Below are 20,210 nucleotides of genomic sequence, written 5' to 3' on the forward strand. Positions count from 1 at the left end.
GTGTCTTCAAATAAACATTTTCCTATTGTACTGGTTTCCAACCTTATAAGAACTGTGTAACACTTCAACCCCGTATTGTGGCTCCATGGAGTCGGTTACATGTTTATTGTGACTTGGAGGAACCGTAGCCCACTTATTTTATGTAACGTAATTACAAATATTTTTAAACTGGGCACCCCCAAAAACATTTGTGTTGCCTTTTCGGTTCCCCATGTTCTGTATTAAAAGCACAATGAAAGATGTCCAAGATTTGGTGGTTAATGCAGAAAAACTACCGGTCTTTCCATCTATTATTCGTTCTTTGTTTATTTGTTACTCAATGCCCTCCGTTTTCTTTGCCACTTTGTGTCCCTCCCATCCCTTTGAGACCCCCTTGTGTCTTTCCAGGACCTCTATGTGGGCCGGACTCTAAGGTAGGGGAACTTTGCTTTAAACCAGAGGTGGCCAACTCCAGTCTCCAAGGGCCAGCAATATGCCAGCTTTTAAGGATATCCCTGCTTCAGCACAGTTGGTGCAGTCAAAGACTGATCCACTGATTGAGCCATCTGTGCCAAAGCAGGGATATCCTTAAAACGTGACCTGGTGGTGGCCCTTGAGGACTGGAGCTGGCCACTCCTGCTTTAAACGATCGCGTTGTTTCATTGCCATACGCACGTTAGACCAACTTGTCTTTCAGTAGCATCTCCAAACCCCCAATTGTCCATATGCGGAAACTGTCTGTGCACCGGTAAATGTCAAAGAAAAGGTGCTGCAAGGGCATTCTAGGAAAGCGTTCATTTTAATTGCCGAGTATGTTTTTTTTCCCTTTCTTTTTCTTCTCATTACAGATAATCACCAGGAAATTTGCAGCTAATGGATAATCGCCATAACTCATTAGGCCAGTCTCAAACAGTGTGGGCGGGGTGGCGGAGTGGAGGTGTGAGCATTGATGAAGTGAAGCTTACAGAGTGCCTTCTGTGTGCATGAATCACTGCAGCCCTGTGGGTTGAGCTACGTATTAAACAGTGTACATAACAGGGTTATATCACCGGCATGCTTAGAAGCAAATATAAATGGTCACAGTGCACTGTGAAAAATGTGCTTCACCAATGTATTCCCTCAGAGTTGGAGGTCTAGGAGGTAGATCTAATGAAAGGCCATGGACACACAAGCGAGATGATACACTGGAAAACATGGGACCTGCAACACTATGTGAGACGTGGTCATTACTAGTACTGTGCAAAAACAGGTCACATTGATGTCCAGGCTCTACTGATTCCCGCTAAAGAATCAGATGCCGCATTGTAATTATCTGAAACAGTCCGCTCATTATAATTTTAACCCCTTCACCTGACTTGGAGTTATAAGTCATGGGAAGTTGTAGTCACTGAGGCAGCTCTAGGAAAGGAAGGGGTTAAGGAGGTCAACAACACCAATCACGAAAACCCTACCATCTGTGTGAATCCTCATGGTGGAAGCAGTGATGTCCGTGGTGATGTTGAAGTAGGGAATCCAGAGATCCTAGAAAGACACAGAGAGGCAAAGTGTGTGATAGGATAGGAGTCAGAGGGCTGGAAACTCAAAGGGGCAATGTGTATCAATGTAATCAGCTTTCATTCAAATAAAGTCAATAACTATTAGAGCAGGGGTCTGCAAATTTTTGGAGCTGTGCCCCCCCCCCTGTGCGACAGCCCCAGCGCTCGCGCCCCCCTTTCTCTGTGACCTGGCATCAAATGACGCCGCGGGTCATGTGACGTCACATCACCCCGCATCGTCATTTTGACACACGTTGCCATAACACGTTGCTCTGGAACAATCCGCCTCGTACAGTTGGAGAGGCCCCTCTCTGGGAATCTATAAAAACAGGCTCAAGAGCGACCTGTTTACCCAGGGATTTAATTAATGATCCACAACCTGTCCGGCATTTAATAGCTGCAGCACCGTCCCATCCTGTATTGTATCTTTCCTTGTGTTTGGTCTCTTTTATAACCTTACATGTTTTCTTCTTTCTTGCGACTGTGAAGCGCGTTGAGTCGCATTGAGAGAAAAGCGCTATATAAATAAAGTTATTATTAAAGTTAAATGTGTTAGGAGCGCACTCTGAGAGCCACGTTCCCCCTCCGCCCACCAGCTCTGCGAAACCTGGAATGTACCACCGCGCGGGGAACAGGCAGCGTGGGAAGCAGGCCATGAAATAGATCTCGCTAATCGCACACAACACCATGACCTCCCCCCCCTGCAGATGAGGGGTGCCACCAAAAATTGTAACTGAAAGAAGGGGGGCTCAGCTTAAAACAATTGAAAACCATGGTCAGAGTAATATTTTCACAGATTTGTTTTCTGTGCAAAAATAATACATTTATCATTTCCTCTGGTTCTATCTTACCTGCCAATTGTTCTTTCCTTTTATCTCTTTTTGGTTAATAATGGTAGCATAATTAGTTTAAACAAAGCAGTACAAGTCTGGATTTATCTGTATATATACACAACACTTTACAGAACTATTGTTTTATCACAGCATGGATAAAGTAAAAATCATAAAAACACCCCAAAGCATCTGGCTACTATAAAATCATTGAAAGATCAAATAAAATAAATACTTCTACTTGTCTGATATTTATTCGGGTGTCCCAGATCGATCTCTCCTATATTTCACCCATTAAACATTGGTCCTATTAGTCTTTAAGCCTGGCTGCTATGTTGCTCAGAGAAATCAGAAGGGAATGGATATCAGGACACTTGCACAAAGCAAGATTACAAAAGCTGCATTTGCAATGAACTCATTTACAGTTGGGAACAGGACATTCAGCTTCCTATCATTATCATTGCTCTATGGAGGTTGTACCGGTGTGGCAATTTATCATAAAAAGGTACAGTCCCTCAATGTTCAATCCGTTGTGCTGTCAGATTAAATCTAGGTGATCCAACAGAAACAAATAGACACTTCTACATGATGTTTTTATCTGTCTTCAGACGTAGTCTGTAAATATATTTAAGGTGTGACGTTTTGGGAGCGACTTGACCTCCCCAATGCCTGATGGTCACAGCTAGTTGAGAAGGTAAAGGTCTCTCCTGCCACAAGCACAACGCCTTCACCCTTTCCCTGCGAGGTTCTCTTACAAGGCTGGTGGAAAACACACGAGCCCTCGAGCGCCCGAAGGAAGGCCGACACGGTGCAATGCAATGTGTACTCCCCTCCGGCACTCAAGGGGTTAATTTTCCTAGATACAACATCTTTATTTTCAAAGACGGTGGCACAAAAGTCAATGACACTGTTCTGTTTCCCACTGCTGTCCCAGTAAGCATTTTGGTAAAGGAGACCTCTGTGGCTGACGTAACACCAAGTAACAGTAGGTCCCATGAATGTTGCCCACCTCAATCTGTTTGTCTTTGAAGATGCAGTTGATGCCGCTGTTAAAGGCCGCTCCGGAAAACATGGAGGTGATTGGGTAGGTCAGGTCCAGCACTTTCTTGTAGACCGACGTCATATCCTTGGAGAAAAGAGAGAGAACAAGCCATGAGTTTCGGTTGTGGGACCCTATCACTTCCCCGTCAACTGACTCAGGAGCAGAGTCGGGTAACAGGACACCAAAAACCCATTAACTGTCAGCAACCCAACTACTGAACGCCTTCCGCCATTAAGTATCAGGATCTACATTGAGAATGTCCACACACTTCAATATGCTGACAAGCCATCTTCCCTGTGCTGGAGAATGGGTCAGCTCCATTCAAATAAATGGGACTAAAAACTTCTCTAGGCTGGAGAAGACATCTTTGATGCATACGGAGTAGGGCCCTTACACTCAAGTATTACTTACTGCAAACTCTTGACCACTTGGTCATGCTTCTAATGTGTGTTCTGCAAATCTCCCAAAGTACCACTTCGATTGTAAACTCTTCATCACAGAGGTTCCTTCCTTCCTAATACTTCTCATTAAAGTCTAGCTATGGTATCCCTGTATTCTAATGTCTGGATAATAGCTGTATGACATGCTCATGCTATACAAATGAAACTAATAATTTCTGCAATACACCTAGCATGTTAGCACAATGGCACGATAGTCTTAACTATTATTCAGTGGGACTTAGGGACATATACTAAATGACGTAATGAAGTGAAAGCACTTGTCCATATAACATTTCCCATTTGCATTCCCATTTGATATCTGAAAAAACAGAGAAAGGCAGCGCACTGTGAGCCTCCTCCTAGTTTTTGGCAGGGCGCTGCCTTTCTCTGTTTTTTCTACTTTCTTCTACCCTGTTGGTGGATCAGCACGCCGTTTAAGAAGAAACCGCAATTGGACCGCACTGGAAGAAAATGAAGCTTAACAGTGAGTCACCCTTGTGGGTTCATGCTAACATTTGATACAGTTTTTGGGACAACCTATGTACTAATATATGTGTCAGTGTACACTAGGTACTAGTCCCTATTCCCTATTATGGAACATTAACCAATTACAATCTCAGTGCAGAGGTCCAGGCGGTTATATATATATATATATATACATGTATGGGACTGATCTGTTTCTGATGCGCCGGCCACTCACACCATTTGATATCTGGCATGCAAAACAGCGTTGTACATTTAAGACAGAAAAGGCAAATACAGTACATGCCCTGGTTCCACGCAGGCTTCCTAAGCCAGCTATGTGAAAATGTGCTTTCCCTCACACGCCAAAGTATACAAATTTGCCGGATTCCAACATTTTAATCGATGTAGTTTAAACATTGTATGGTACAGTATTCAGGAGACCGGACCATGATTGCCAAACGCCGTCTGATTCTTAACCTGTGTATGATTTGTATGCAATCAAAGTAAAAAAGGGTTAGTAATAGTAAAATATACATGGGCTCTATCCTATGCTTGTACTGATGTACAGAAGCAATCCAAAGATATCTGCTTGTGAGATTTCTGGGAATAGAACAACAGGGTACAAAATATATTTAAATGTACTGTACCCCTTGGATGCCATAGGGTAGGGGTGACCAACTCCCCGTCCTCAAGGGCTACTAACAGTTCAGGCTTTCAGGACATCCCTTCTTCAGCACAGGTGGCTCAATCAGTTGCGCAGTTATTATGACTGAGCCACCTGTGCTGAAGCAGGGGTATCCTGAAAACCTGAACTGTTGGTACCCCTTGAGGACAGGGAGTTGGCCACACCTGCTATAGGGGTTAAACTTGATTTAAAGAGCGCACGATCATCCAACTATGGAGTTTAAAGCCCCGAGGCACCCAAGCCCTTCCGATTTTATGTCTCCCTTTTGACGCACGCAGATTCCAACTGTAATCTAATTATTACTGCAGAGTCATAATGCGCATTATCAATGCTTCATCTCCTGCACAAGTGGCTTTCGAGGGGATCAGAACATTAATGGCTTGGATAATGGAACTGCCACGGTAAGTGTCACTGGCATTATGGTTATTAGCTCTGGAAGGGTGTGAGGGGGGGGTAAGGGGTGGGGGAATATGAGCGAGAGATGGAGGGCAGGAAACGGTTCAGATGTCCGGTTCCGTGGTGAGTCACAGTGCGCTGCTGGGGGTGCGCTGAGCTGGAGAACAGACAGATGGGGCCCCAACCCCCATGGTAGAAGTGCCAGAGTGAGACAGGGTGACTGTTTCTTTGAGTGGAATTTCCACATGACTGCTGCGTAGCTGGTACCCAGTTACTGTGGGCAACGGCATATGTGACATTCTGCCTTTGAAGAAGCAGTGCCTGCTATATTTTTGATGATTCACTTTGGTGTTTACGCTGCGTTGGTGCTAACCCCTTCATTGCCAGGGGTGCCAGAGGAAAGCCTCTCTGGCAGTCTACGGTGTCATTCCACTTCTAATAAAAATAGGCTGACTGATGAAATGGCTAAAATGGGGTTTTGGGGTTTTGGGGGTGGGGGAGGGTTATTTTTTATGAGTACATGACTGGAGGCTCCAGGAGAAATACACAGGTCTCCATTGGCAAAGTTAAATTCATGGTAGTTGGCTTCTAACTCAAGGAGTAGCTGAGTGCTAAGAACACGTACGTTCATCAGTAAGTATATTGGGAACTAACAGAAAGCACAGTTCAGCTACGGGGGGGGGGGGTAAATAAAATGGAGATGAGGGATTGCTGTTTAAGCCCCATTGACCCCTGGCTTTTTCCATATGAAGGATACTTGTGACTTGTGTCTATGCCAGGGGTGGGGAACGTCAGGCCCGAGGGCCGTATAAGGCCCTCGAAATCATTTAGTCTGGCCCTGCTAAGGCAACTGCTATAGCCGGGGTCGCGCTAATTTTTTTTTTAAATGGCCGCTGCGCGCCCGATCGGGAGGAGGTGGTGTAAGGCGCGAGCATGCTTCTCCAGCAGTTCCCCCCACACTTACCCCAGCATCCGCCCTACACGATCCCCTCAGCAGCAGCAACTACCAGAGGTAGGTCGGGGGGATCTGTGTGCCTACATGCCTGTGTCTGTATGGCCCGCGAACGATGCTATAAATATCCAAATGGCCCTTGGCAGAAAAAAGGTTCCCTTTTACTGCAGTATTCGCCACTGTCTGTGCCAGTAACCCTTATCCATGCACCCACTACTCATTCAGAGACTAAAGTATCCCTGGTATTATCAGTATACTGTATAAGAAACAAAAGCTTGCAAATGTATAGAAGCCATTGCCCAGAAATATATCCTATTGATATCGATACTCAAGGAGACCGCTTCAGTTTATAAATGTACAATTTTACAGGGCCACAATAGTCCCCCACCCAAAAGTACTGTAAAGTTGATTCTGCCTTCAAAATCATTGGACTAGGGCAGGGGCGGCCAACTCCAGTCCTCAAGGGCCACCAACAGGTAAGGTTTTAAGGATATCCCTGCTTCAGCACAGGTGGCTCAATCAGAATGACTGAGCCACTGATTGAGCCACCTGTGCTGAAGCAGGGATATCCCCAATACCTGGCCTGTTGGTGGCCATAGAGGACTGGAGTTGGCCACCCTTGAAGTAGGGCAAGGTTATTTAAATAAGTGAACACCGCTGTTGCATGTGATTGCTTAATGTCATTTTGTACGGCTACGGTTGGGTGAACGTCATAGGTCCCTCGCACATTGTGAGCTGGAAATACCGGATTATATCACTGCAACTTGTATCCAAGAGTGGAGCTAGGTAAAGATGATCTTGCTGCCTTCTCCTTGTGATTGCATGCAGAAGTTCAGCATTGTGGGTGAAACAAACAGAAAAACGTACAGAAAATCATCTTGAATGAGAACGACTTGTAACCAAACAAATTGCCAACGGCAGGGAAAGTATTATACATTATTATTGCATGCCAGACAAACAGATAGATTCAATACTGCACGCCAGAAATGTCCCTTTAACACACTCCCAGGTGTAGCCACTGAAGATAGCAGAGGGATTAACCTCCTCAAATATAGACTCTGGATGTAGTGGTATAGTATTTGCAGAAATCTCTGTTAAAACCTCAGTCCTGTGTGACAAACCAATTTTCTTTGTACAAATTGCAATTTTTGGCTATTTTCTCATTCTGATCACACACTTCAACTGTGTTAACCTAAAGTGGTTTTCTGTTTTGGAGAAATATTAAAGTCAAAATATTTTTGGCAGGTTCTCTTAAATGGTGATTTTCAGATCTGCTCTAGACCCCTCTTTAACATGCCGGTAATTGGTGTGAAAAGTTCAGCTCAATGGGACTAAAGTCTCCGCCAACAAGGGGAAGATTATTGCAAAGCATACTATATAAAGGCATTAGTCCTGATCCCAGAAATTTAGCAGCCTTCTTCCATCACATAAGATATTAGTCTTTAGCTCCAAAAGAAAGCAGTAGGTATAATATAGTTCATCATATATGTTATTATGCTCTTCGTAGTTAGAGACTTTTGGGTCTAAATTTGCAAAGCTACCAATTACATCTTAAATTACTCCCCCCTTGTAATATGGTTTAAAAAGGTTCTACACTGCAGAAGGCTTTCACTTCACGGTTACTCCAATATATGTGGTCAAGTGGGACTATAAGTGCAAAGTGGCACCATTGGGTTTTCAACTCCGATTTGGATTTGAGAGCTGTATTCACTCGCCTTCAGTAATATCCCAAAAAACGCTGCTACGTAGCTGAACCCCTGAGTATATTACATGACATGCAGAGAAATGTATTGCAGCTCCTCCTGGCACGGAAGGGGTTTAGTAATGGGCCTTCCAAGGCCTTCTCACCATGCACCACTCCCGGGCTTTGATCTTCATGCGGTTGAAGCCGCGCTCCTCGGCATACAGTGCTCCCATCAAGGCTCCTATGGAAGTCCCACCCACTATGTCGATGGGAATACCAGAATCTATCAGGGCTTTGATGATGCCGACCTGAGAACACCCCCTGCGGAGCAACAAGAGAGACAGGTTATCCAATTGGAACTGCTGCAAAGAATCAATATTTAGACGAGAGTATTTCCAAACCAGTGGTAAATATACTGCACATACTACTCTCTGGGGCCTCTCATATGTTGGTTGCAATACCTATTGGGGGACCAACAGAGTTCTTTATAGATGAAATTATAGTTTACAGAGCTTTCAAAACCTTGTAGATTTCTTCAACTGTCATGAAGAAACCTGTTCAACAATTTGTGATACAGCACTCCAAAGCCGAATCTTATAGTTCAAATGAAATATAATTCCAGAGATGCAGGATAAGACACAGGGGTTAGTGAGATTAATGAAGTAAAGTCCCCAGATGGGCCAATATTCCCTGAAGGATAAGGCAAATGGTAACACCACAGACAAAACCTCATTGGGAAGGTCCCTGGACTCACTGCTGACAATTTGAATAATGAAAGCAGTAGTACTCACACATGTACCCCGTCCTGTGCTGGGATGAAAGGGAGAACCTGCGCGCTGCCAATGAAGTGGGTCCCAAAATGATGAATAAAAATGATCTTTATTGATCCATAAAAAAGGAGGTACCTTCTACCTCCCTTTTTATGGCTCAATAAAGATCATTTGTATTCATCATTTTGGGACCCACCTCATTGGCAGTGCACAGGTTCTCCCTTTCATTCCATGAAGAAACCTACAAGGGTTTGAAAACTCGGTACACTATAATTTAATTTAATAATTTTCATCACCTTGTACAACATACAAAGAATGTACGTTTTATCAGGACCAATTATCAGGACCAATATGGCTACTAGAACTTTGGGTGTCTTATATGAAAGAAATCATACAATATTATAATATAATAATAAAGTTGCTAGCAAGGGTTAGTACAAGTCATCTCCTCTGTTCCAAGCCGTAAGATGTATAGATAAATAGAATCACCTATATATATGTATTTCCTATAAACAACAAAATTAACTATAGAATATTGATTAAAAAAATGTTCTAGCTCAACATATTTATGCATATAGTGATGTTTCTATGTATTTATATTATTATATTTATTAGCACTTTATTTTAAAGGTATATCTTTCACATACATATTTATCTTTATTTTTACCATTCACGTGAAGGTTACATTGTCCCAATTAGCCTATATATTTTGTATATTAGCTAATCACTTATATTGGTCGTTTACAGTCACAATTTGTTTCTACTGGGATATTGTATTCACCCTATCGATTGTTCATAAAGTTTAGTATAAGGAACATTGGAACACGACAACGTGACCCCCCCTCCCCCCGAATAAAGTACGTACAGTACAGAATGAGTCTTTCCAGCGGTAACGTGCGAAGGCCAGCGACTATCGGAGACCCCTACGTGCAGCCCTGACACATCGCAGGGTTCCAGAGCGCACTCCCTGACTTGGGCTTACACCAAAAACAGGACGGTCTCCACAAAAACTGCCGATGCTCAATAATATTTACTGATGATAGTGACCGTTAGGAATTGCATTTCAGGTAATCTTGTTTAAGAAGATTACATTACAACATTATATACAGACAGCTGTAAATCGCATTTTGCAGGTACAAGGAGTCCGTTTCCCCAGAAATGTGCCTGAGGCTTTGACATTACCACTGAGCTACTCATTCAGTCCTCGCATTTAGGGCTCCGTAGCACATCTTTGGCCTTTATCTAGTACAGTGGTTTTCAGCCTTTCTGCATTACGGAACCCTAGAATTAGATTGTGACATTCTGGGGAACCGAAACGCTCTACCCCATATCTCTCTCTCCCCCCCCCCGTCCATCTTGCTCTTATTTCTCCCATCTCACTGTTCTCTCCCCTCCTTCCCCCCCTTACACTCCCTCCCTTTTCCCCCTTTGGGCCTGTGGTGCTGTGCCAGTGCGCAGCTCCAACCTCCTGTGGGCCGGAAGTTCAACGCGACTTCCAGAGTCGACAGAAGGGAGGAGAGGAAAAATCTCAGTGACCGGGCAGCTGCTGCTGAGCTGGGGAGCCACCGGGTCACTGCTGCGTTGGGTACAGTCGAGCCACCCGGCTTGGGACAGCAGCCACGGAACCCCTGATGGTGCCCTCAAAACCCCGGTTGAAAATCACTGATCTAGTAGGAAGATATAAGAAGATCAGCAGCTTCCATTTAGTGTGGGTCACATGGCAGAGCAAACCAGTGTGTTGTATTAACTAGTTCAGGGGTGGCCAACTCCCATCCTGAAGGGCCATTAACCGGTCAGGTTTTCAGGTTATCCATTCTTCAGCACAGGTGGCTCAGTCAATGACTGAGCCACGTGCTGAAGCAGGGATATCCTTAAAGCCTGACCTATTGGTGACCCTTGAGGACTGCAGTGGGCCATTCCTGCTCTAACCCTTAGCAGCACTTAACAAATTTACCCCAAAGGGTCACATGGGGCAGCTTGGTCCCAAACGCTCAGAGTCTTTACAGTTTAAATACCCTTCAGAAATGGTTAACCACATTGCCCCACATACCTATATCTCCTGGGAAAAGCCTGGGGAGAAATAGATGCTCCTGTATGTAGTAACATCCCCGAGCATGAGCAGTATATAATACGGATCCTCATCCTGCAATCATTTGTGTTTGTGACATAATGGGGGCGCAAACGGTCGCTTGCCCGCAGGAGTCTTCTTGATCAATAGGATGCAGATATATGTAACACATCTTTCTAGATGTCACATGCAGCCTGGGGGGGATGAGCTTTGCTGTGTCCAAGTACTAACTTTGGTAATTTAAAATGATTGATGTATTCTGCATATCTTCTGTGTCTGGACACTATGAACCACCTCAGAATTTGCTTGGATTCTTCAGGTTCTTTACTTGCAAAATTAGCAATTAGCAAAAGAAACAAAGAACAAGGGGAACGCGGATGAGTAACACCAAAGTAAAAACCATAAATAAAAAGGTAGAATGGTTAGTATAACTATACTGCATCGTGTTAGTGCGAGCCAATTGGAGACAGCAGCGTCTTCCCCATCCCTGGACAGGAGAGGGTTAAGTCGACACACTAGAAACCAGCGAAGAAATCGTCTGGGTGGTCAAGCGGTGTATCCACTGGTCCATCATCAAGCGGCAAAGAGAGATCTGATGTGATTGTACTCACACAAGGCCCGTGTGAGTATTAACTTATCTTTATTGCTTATTCACTCATCCCCTGTCTTCGTATACCTTCTACAGCGCATTGACTACAGTTCATCAGGACCCTTGTGCCTGTATTTGGTATTAGGTAAGTCTGGTTATTATACTAACCATTCTACCTTTTTATTAATGGTTTTTACATTGGTGTTACTCATCCGCGCTCCCCTTGTTCTTTGTTTTTGCTAATTGTTTGGGGACAAGGAAAAGTCCCCTCTAGGGTTCCAGCAGCGGGCAGTGGATCTCAGAGATAAGCACGAGAATTGTGTTTCACGTACGGTCTCCTGGTGATGGTAATATTTTTATTACACTATTGCAATTATACATAGAGAGAGCGCCCAGGTAATTTTTTGTATTTAAATGAGCTATTACTTTGCTATATTTCCTATTTCATATCTTTTTCTCTCAGGGGACGGCAACATGTGACTTGTTTCACTTCCCTCGTAATTTCTAACTTTAACCCACTGTAACCTTCAGGCATTCAGAAGTAGGGTTAATGTCCGATGGTTCTTGATGGAAGCCAAACTCTTTTCAGTGCTTGTAGCGCTGTATGCAGCATAGAATCGGTCTGCCGTTTTAATCTGTTGCGCCCCTGTCTGCTATTTATCATTAAATGTTTCACTAGAGTGATCCAAATGTACTGGAGGCAGTAGAAAAATAGATGTGCTCACTAATAAGAGTAGACATGAGGTTTCCTTTATTGCATTATTCACATGGGAAAGGAGCGAGAAACTAGGCCATCTCAATATTCCTCTACATACAAGAATATGTGTATTTATATGTCCCATGTTCTTCCCACTGCACCTAGGACAGTGAAGTACTGTTTGGTGTGGCATGGGGTGGGAGTGCTGAAGAAATGACAGCCTGTATACCAATTCAGTGCAAGTATAACGAGGCAAAGTGGGAGGCTGAGCAGCTGCAAGTCGCTTACAGTAACAGCCGTCCCCTAACCACAGTGCCAGAGAGAGGCCCGTGGGAGCGTGCAGGGGAGGCTAATCGCCTCTTCAACATGACATCCAGTTACTGGAGGTGTCTAAACATTCTTACAAACAATGGAGTTGACTCTCGCTACAGCTCACGCGTCATTAGTTTGTTAAAATAAAAAAAAGCTTCAGAAATAAACCTAAATAACGTGTGCGTGTGTGTGGTGTGGTGTGTGTGTGTGTGTGGTGTGGTGTGTGTGTGTTAAAGAGGAAAAAGCACTCACAATAAAAATAACAGTGAAAGACAACTATTTGCTGTAAAAAATAAGTGTCCAAATGGAAAAAAGCGAAGTCTCCAATAGCACTTAGCAGCAGAGTATTTTTGCAGAGAAAGGAGGTACTTCAAAAATAATTTTAATGTGGAGATGCTGCAGCCTCGGAGGAGACCGACCAGGTCCAGAAAAAGATCTACAAAAACAAAGAAGCGCAAAACTCCCACCGCGTGATCTAGGTTTAATATAACAATTAATAACGAGAGGTAAAAAAGTCATGCCATGGAAAATGAACCAAGACTTTTTTTTACCTACTGTATTGATATTAATTGTTATATTAAACCTGGATCACGGTAAAGGAGTTTTGCGCGTCTTTATCTTACTAAACCAATTTGCTTCCCTTAAAGCAGCAAAGCCCCTTACATTTTTTTAAATTTATCTCTTGGTTTGAAGTAAGGGGGTCTCCGGAGCTGAACTGTGTTAATTTCAGCTCCCGGGACCCCCTGCGTCCAGAGATATTTACCTCTGTAGCGGTGCCGATATCTCTGCAGCCACCGCGCTTGTCAGGGTACCGAAATGGCAGCTTCAAATGTCCCATGTCACTCAGGCCAATAGGAAGCCGTGATGTCATCCCTTACTACGTCTTCCTATTGGCCCTCGTGCCCGGGGGCTTTAAACTGAAGACAGATACCGGCACCCCCTACGGAGGTAAGAATCTCTAGAAGGGGGTTCCTCTGAACTACAATGAATGGGGTTCAGCTCTGGAGATCCCCGGCTTCACTCCTAGAACTAAAAAAAAGGGAAAGAAGAAAGAAGATTTAGTGCAAGGGGTTTTGCTGCTGTAAGAAATGTTCGCGCACACAGCAGATATTTTGCCACTTTCGTTTCTTTGGCTTTTGAGACGGGGGTTATAAATGGGGGTTGAGCTTGTGGAGCCAATGTTTCCTCTGCCTACATCTCATTCGCATCTTGACGTATTCCATAAGCCATATTCGCACATTTAAACTGCCGGGGGGTTTTTTTATTTTTTAAAGCAATTTCCTCCAGGCTTTGAATTAAACGGAAATAGCCCAGTTCGTCCACTTGAGAGAGTGTAAAATAAATGAGTACTTCAGTATTACCAGATACTCCCGAAGTGTGAACCCTTCCATGAAACCTGGCGGTGACAGCATAATTGGGGTGTCGTGTGAGGGTTTGGGAGAGGTGAGCACCTATTTGTCATGTCCTGCTTGCAGGTAAGACTCAGGGAAAAAAAGGGATCCAACGCTCTACGGATTTATATTAAAGCTAATTTATTTGTGCCACACAACGTTTCGACCTAGATAGGTCTTTCTCAAGTGACTAGGCACCTGTGTGGCACAAATAAATTAGCTTTAATATAAATCCGTAGAGCGTTGGATCCCTTTTTTTCCTGAGTATTGCCTTGGAATAATTCTGACAGGTACTCCTTGAACCAGCAGCACCGGCAAACTGTATGTATTTATATTTTTTCATTGTGGTGTGCAGCATATCTTATTGCTTACTGCTGTCCGGAAGTTGTGGTTAACCCCTTGTTTGCACGCACGTGGGTATGTGACATGGGGCATTACTGACTAATATTGGCTGGAATTTTGACCCATCACAGAGTGACATTTCAATAATGCCCATGCCTATAAATATTTGTTAAATATAACAATACTGTACTACATAATAATAAAATATTTTCTTATTTTGTGCCAACATAGAATATTGCAGACACAATAGGTCCCTGCCACACACAGCTTACAATCAAACTTTGACGCATAACGCACAGGGGATAAAAGTGAGTTGCCCAGGGTCCCAAGTGCATAAACACACAGTGTACGTATGTATATACTGTACATATATACAAACACACACACTAAAAAATTAATTAAAGGGCCCATTAACCCCTTCAGTAGGCCTGTGTGGCCATAAGTGATCTCGCAAAGTTCGTTTTTATTTCAGACAGAATAAACATAACTCAATATTGCGAGGTTATAGGTTTATTCGCATGGACTGCGAGATTTTAATCGACGCAATTTTCCAGAAGCGGAAAATCGTGTGATTTGTACAATCTTGCAGTTTTTAGAATAGACACTACTGTCCCTGTTAGATGTGTGGTGTGTTGTGGTGTGGTGTGGTTCCGCCTCCGTTTGTTTCTTTTTCCCTAGGTGGGAAGCACCCGAGGCGCCGTTGCACTCCGGCCCCGCGGCCTCCTCCTGCACTCAAGGCATTAAACGTTAACCTCCATCCCATCCCCTCCCCTCCCTCCCCAACCCCCATGATCTCCCGTTCTCTCACCCCTTCTTAAACCTTCCTAAAGTCTCTCCAAAACCCTCCAAAGTCACCCACCTCACCAATCCAATCGCCTCCACTGCCCCCGTCAGACCCATCACATGCCACCGACAAGACTAAATCCAGAGATCTTACCCCAACCCCTGCCCACCAACCAAGCCAGACCTCAATGCACCTAACCCATAGCACGGCCATAATGTCCCCACCCCTGCCCATCACAAAGACATCTGAACAATTACTCTACAGTATGCCCATCACACGAAATGTTCCATATGTAACCCCATCATTATTTTACTAACTAATGCACATCACCCTGAATAAGGGCGCTATATATATATATGTTATAAAATAAATAAACAAGAGAAAAGGTCAAATCATGGCGTTATCCCTTCTTGTTACCCAGGTGACGACAGTGTTTGATTTGTGATGACACGGTCACGCTGTCCTTTTCTCTGCTGCAGAGGTGAAAAGGGGAAATAATGGGCAGATTTGTGCCATCCCAGATGCCAGAGCAATTAGTTATTGAACCTCAATGCACTGCAGCCTCATCTCCCTCAACATAAGGCTCAAATATAAAACAGGTGTATTCCATCTTCAAGCCATTTGCTGCTACTGCCGTCTCCAATGCATGGTGAAGCTTCTCCACCCAACAAGGAGTTAAACTTCCCTGGGGTAGACAATATCATTCCCTAGTCTTCAATTTAAGGAGGCTTCATCCAGACATTATTACACCACTTTAGATGTCATTACTCATCATTTACTTCTGAGCTGGTATTTTTGGCTCTCTACCAAAGGCATGCAGATTACGTTTTGTCAGCCTGATTTGACGGTGATTTACATACATCTTACTTATCTGCGACCTCGTTAGGCTGAAGCTCAGATTCATTTTCTCAGGGGAAGCAATTTCCTACTTGTGAAAGACGGGCTGCAGAAGTTTGTTTGAAGACTAATAGAATAATGCAGTCTGGATGGGCCTTTAGCGGATCAAAACTCCCATTGATGTCAATGGGCGTTTTCGACAAATAACAGGAGCTTCGCACTAGACTGAATTAGCCCCGCAGTACTGTATGTTTCCAGAAAATGTTGAGACCTGCACAAGGTAGCTTTCAACCATTCCTGAACTACCCACTTTCTCCCTTCCTCTTACAACTCCTAGTTTCCCTGCGCGTGGAAGAGAAGAGACAAAAAGGTCGAGACTTTGGGAATCCTGTATCCAAGTTCTCCTGGTGCTCAGCCTGCCGTTGGCTATCTGCTCCACAATGCAGAATCAGTCGCAATAACCAAGCTGCTGAACCCAAAAGGGGAAAAACATCTCTCATTCATCTAAGGCCGAGTCCATAGACGGACAGGCCATGCTGAGGCGTGCGGACACTCCGTGCTGAGCCCCTGCATCCTCAATGAGGATGCTTTGAGAGGGGGCTCACGCGAGCGTCCGCAGGCGTGCTAACGAGATGGAGGTTTCAGCCGAGCGCCAAGCTGTTTTTCAGCGCGCTGTCGGCTGAAAACCTCCAATCACAGCACAGTAGTGTCGACGTCACAACGCCGTGACGTCGGCGCCGTGACATCGACGTCAGTGCGTCGCGGGCGATTGGCCCAGCGACGTCACTGCCCCGCCTCCAACCACCTCCCCCCGGCTCCGATCGCGCCCGCTGGCTCGCCTGTATGGGCATGAAATTGCCCAGATTTCAGCAGGCGAGCCTCAGCGTCAGCACGGCTCGCCTCACCCCTCTATGGCTCGGGCCTAAGGCTGCGTCCATACAGGGGCAGACCGCTGAGCGATCAGACTGCCTAAAGGCAGTGGTCGCGTCTATACAGCGTGTGGGCTCGTGAGCGGGCGCGTGATGCACGTGAAATCAGTCAAAACTGATTTCTTGCGCGATAGAGTGGTCACGTGAGCGGTTTGCCCATTGAGGGCGAACCAGCTCCGTGACGTCACTGGCACGCCCATAAACACGCCCCCGGGCGGCGCGTGTACTAAGGCCAGCGAAAGCGCCCGTTTTCCCTCAGCCTCCGCGCGCCTGCAGTGTCTATGGACACAGCCTAACGCTGCATTCCCTTATCCAAACCCAGATGTATAAGCCACTGTAATGCTGCAGGCACCCGCATTAAGGCCGGGATGGCCAACTCCGGTCCTCAAGGGCCACCAACAGGTCAGGTTTTCATGATATCCCAGCTTCAGCACAGGTGGCGCAGTCATTATGACTGAGTACCAGACTTGGCCATCGCTGCTTTAAGGATATTCCAGCGTTCCCAGAAGCTGAATACCTGCAATTCATGGTGGTACAGAACAAAATATGGTTTGTAAACACTGTCATCAGCTACATCCTTAAGTGCCATTTTTAATGGGTATTGAAGTGTTTTATTGTCGGATTTAGCAAATTGATGGTATTTGTCTGCCTTTCCCAAAATCCAGCAGAGCGTTCACTTCCAAGAAAAGTCAACACTGTGGAGCCTTCCAGTGTAATCTCTGATTGGGACTTGTTTAATTAGACTCTTACTGGAGGCATTGTGAGGTCTGGTGTTAAAGTTACGTGTAATTAAATGCGACTGCCAACTATGTAAAATTATATTGGACCGATGTATGAGTTACATACAGATGTTGTTGCACATACAATTTAACCCTTTGGATAGTAGTTAACCTGATCACTTCCCTTGAAAATGAGCATGACGTACTCAATGTCATAGGGTCCCTGCAGTGCAAGTCTGTATATTCATATAATATGGTATCTGAAAATGTAAAATAAAACTAAAATGTTAATCACACCTGAATATTCTCCTGAAATTAAGCACCATACAACTGTATTTTTTTCCAATTGGATTACTGCTTGCACATACAGCTTCAGGAAACAGTTCATTAATCAGGATTTGGCTCTTGCCCTGACCATTTTATCCAGCACTGTGTGAGAAAAGGCAGCCCGGAGGTGGTTATCCAGCACCCTAACAATGAGGAGCTGTTAAGTAATGGACACATCCGGAGGAAAGATACAGCTGTTATTTCTGAGACATTAACCTCAGCTCTGCGGTGCGCCCCTTCAGTGCAATAGGCTGTCATCTTCATCATCAAGAGACTGAAGAGTCTCCAAACTGGTGGATCCGATGTTCATTTCTAAGGAACATTTTGATCCCATATCTTATGTCCGCTTGTTACAACAGATGCAATGAATACTCTTGTAATCAGCAAGAAACTGATTGAAAGAATACCCCTCTCTCCTAAACAACTCCCTTTAATTGCGGACTATACATCTTCTACTGTAACCCGGCTGCTTATTACACATTATCCTTATCTTCTTTTCTTCTAACTACCTGCAGATTAATGTGTCCTCTCCTGTAACAAACAACCTGTTATTACATCTTTTCCAGTCTATTGTTGTATTCAACTACAGCTTATTGTTCTTATTTGCTCTACTACTGTAACCAATTACATCTTATCCCGTCCACTACTGTAACCAACTACATCTTATCCTGTCTACTACTGTAACCAACTGCATCTTATCCTGTCTACTACTGTAACCAACTACATCTTATCCTGTCTACTACAATAACCAGTGTTCGACAAACCTATACATTTGCTCGCCCCGGGCGAGTGGATTTAACCCCCGGGCGAGTAAATATTGGCCCAAGCAGCACACGTTTGGTACTAGGTGGCGAGTAGATTTTTTTGTGTGGCGAGTAGATTTTTTGGTGATTTGTCAACCACTGACAATAACCAATTACATCTTATCCTGTCTACTACTGTAACCAACTACATCTTATCCTGTCTACTACTGTAACCAACTACATCTTATCCTGTCTACTACTGTAACCAATTACATCGTATCCCGTCCACAACTGTAACCAACTACCTCTTATTCGTCTACTACTGTAACCAACTACATCTTATCCCATCTACTACTGTAACCAACTACATCTTATCCCGTCTACTACTGTAACCAATTACATCGTATCCCGTCCACAACTGTAACCAACTACCTCTTATTCGTCTACTACTGTAACCAACTACATCTTATCCCATCTACTACTGTAACCAATTACATCTTATCCTGTCTACTACTGTAACCAACTACATCTTATCCCATCTACTACTGTAACCAATTACATCTTATCCCGTCTACTACTGTAACCAACTACATCTTATCCCATCTACTACTGTAACCAACTACATCTTATCCCGTCTACTACTGTAACCAACTACATCTTATCCCATCTACTACTGTAACCAACTACATCTTATCCCGTCTACTACTGTAACCAACTACATCTTATCCCGTCTACTACTGTAACCAACTACATCTTATCCCGTCTACTACTGTAACAAACTACATCTTATCCCGTCTACTACTGTAACCAATTACATCTTATCCTGTCTACTACTGTAACCAACTGCATCTTATCCTGTCTACTACTGTAACCAATTACATCTTATCCCGTCTACTACTGTAAACAATGACATCTTATCCTGTCTACTACTGTAACCAACTACATCTTATCCCGTCTACTACTGTAACCAACTGCATCTTATCCTGTCTACTACTGTAACCAATTACATCTTATCCTGTCTACTACTGTAACCAACTACATCTTATCCCATCTACTACTGTAACCAACTACATCTTATCCTGTCTACTACTGTAACCAACTGCATCTTATCCTGTCTACTACTGTAACCAATTACATCTTATCCTGTCTACTACTGTAACCAACTACATCTTATCCCGTCTACTACTGTAACCAACTACATCTTATCCCGTCTACTACTGTAACCAACTGCATCTTATCCTGTCTACTACTGTAACCAATTACATCTTATCCTGTCTACTACTGTAACCAACTACATCTTATCCCGTCTACTACTGTAACCAACTGCATCTTATCCTGTCTACTACTGTAACCAACTACATCTTATCCCGTCTACTACTGTAACCAACTACATCTTATCCCGTCTACTACTGTAACCAACTACATCTTATCCCGTCTACTACTGTAACCAACTACATCTTATCCCGTCTACTACTGTAACCAACTACATCTTATCCCGTCTACTACTGTATCCAACTACATCTTATCCTGTCTACTACTGTAACCAACTACATTGTATAATGTATTTTATTACAGTTTATCATATAAACTACTAGTATTACTGATGACATTACTACTTTTTATTGGTGACCCCGCCGTCTATATTTGTAGTACCTGTACCTTAATCTGTTCGTTTATCCTAACACTCACTACCT

At 44.0% G+C, this 20,210-nt stretch overlaps 1 protein-coding gene across 6 annotated transcripts in view; it reads right to left on the bottom strand.

The window, feature by feature from the left end:
* Nucleotides 1–20,210, bottom strand: part of PNPLA7 (patatin like domain 7, lysophospholipase) — a 216,931-nt gene that overhangs the window by 24,921 nt on the left and 171,800 nt on the right. For all 6 annotated transcript variants that reach the window (XM_075579164.1, XM_075579165.1, XM_075579169.1 and 3 more), the window contains 3 exons: nucleotides 8,173–8,329; nucleotides 3,354–3,470; nucleotides 1,431–1,500 (listed from right to left, as the gene is read on the bottom strand). In XM_075579164.1, coding sequence (XP_075435279.1) covers nucleotides 1,431–1,500; nucleotides 3,354–3,470; nucleotides 8,173–8,329 — 344 coding nt within the window. The remainder of the gene's footprint in view (nucleotides 1–1,430; nucleotides 1,501–3,353; nucleotides 3,471–8,172; nucleotides 8,330–20,210) is intronic.

This window comes from Ascaphus truei, chromosome 21 (assembly GCF_040206685.1).
Source record: "Ascaphus truei isolate aAscTru1 chromosome 21, aAscTru1.hap1, whole genome shotgun sequence".
Taxonomy (NCBI): Eukaryota; Metazoa; Chordata; class Amphibia; order Anura; family Ascaphidae; genus Ascaphus; species Ascaphus truei.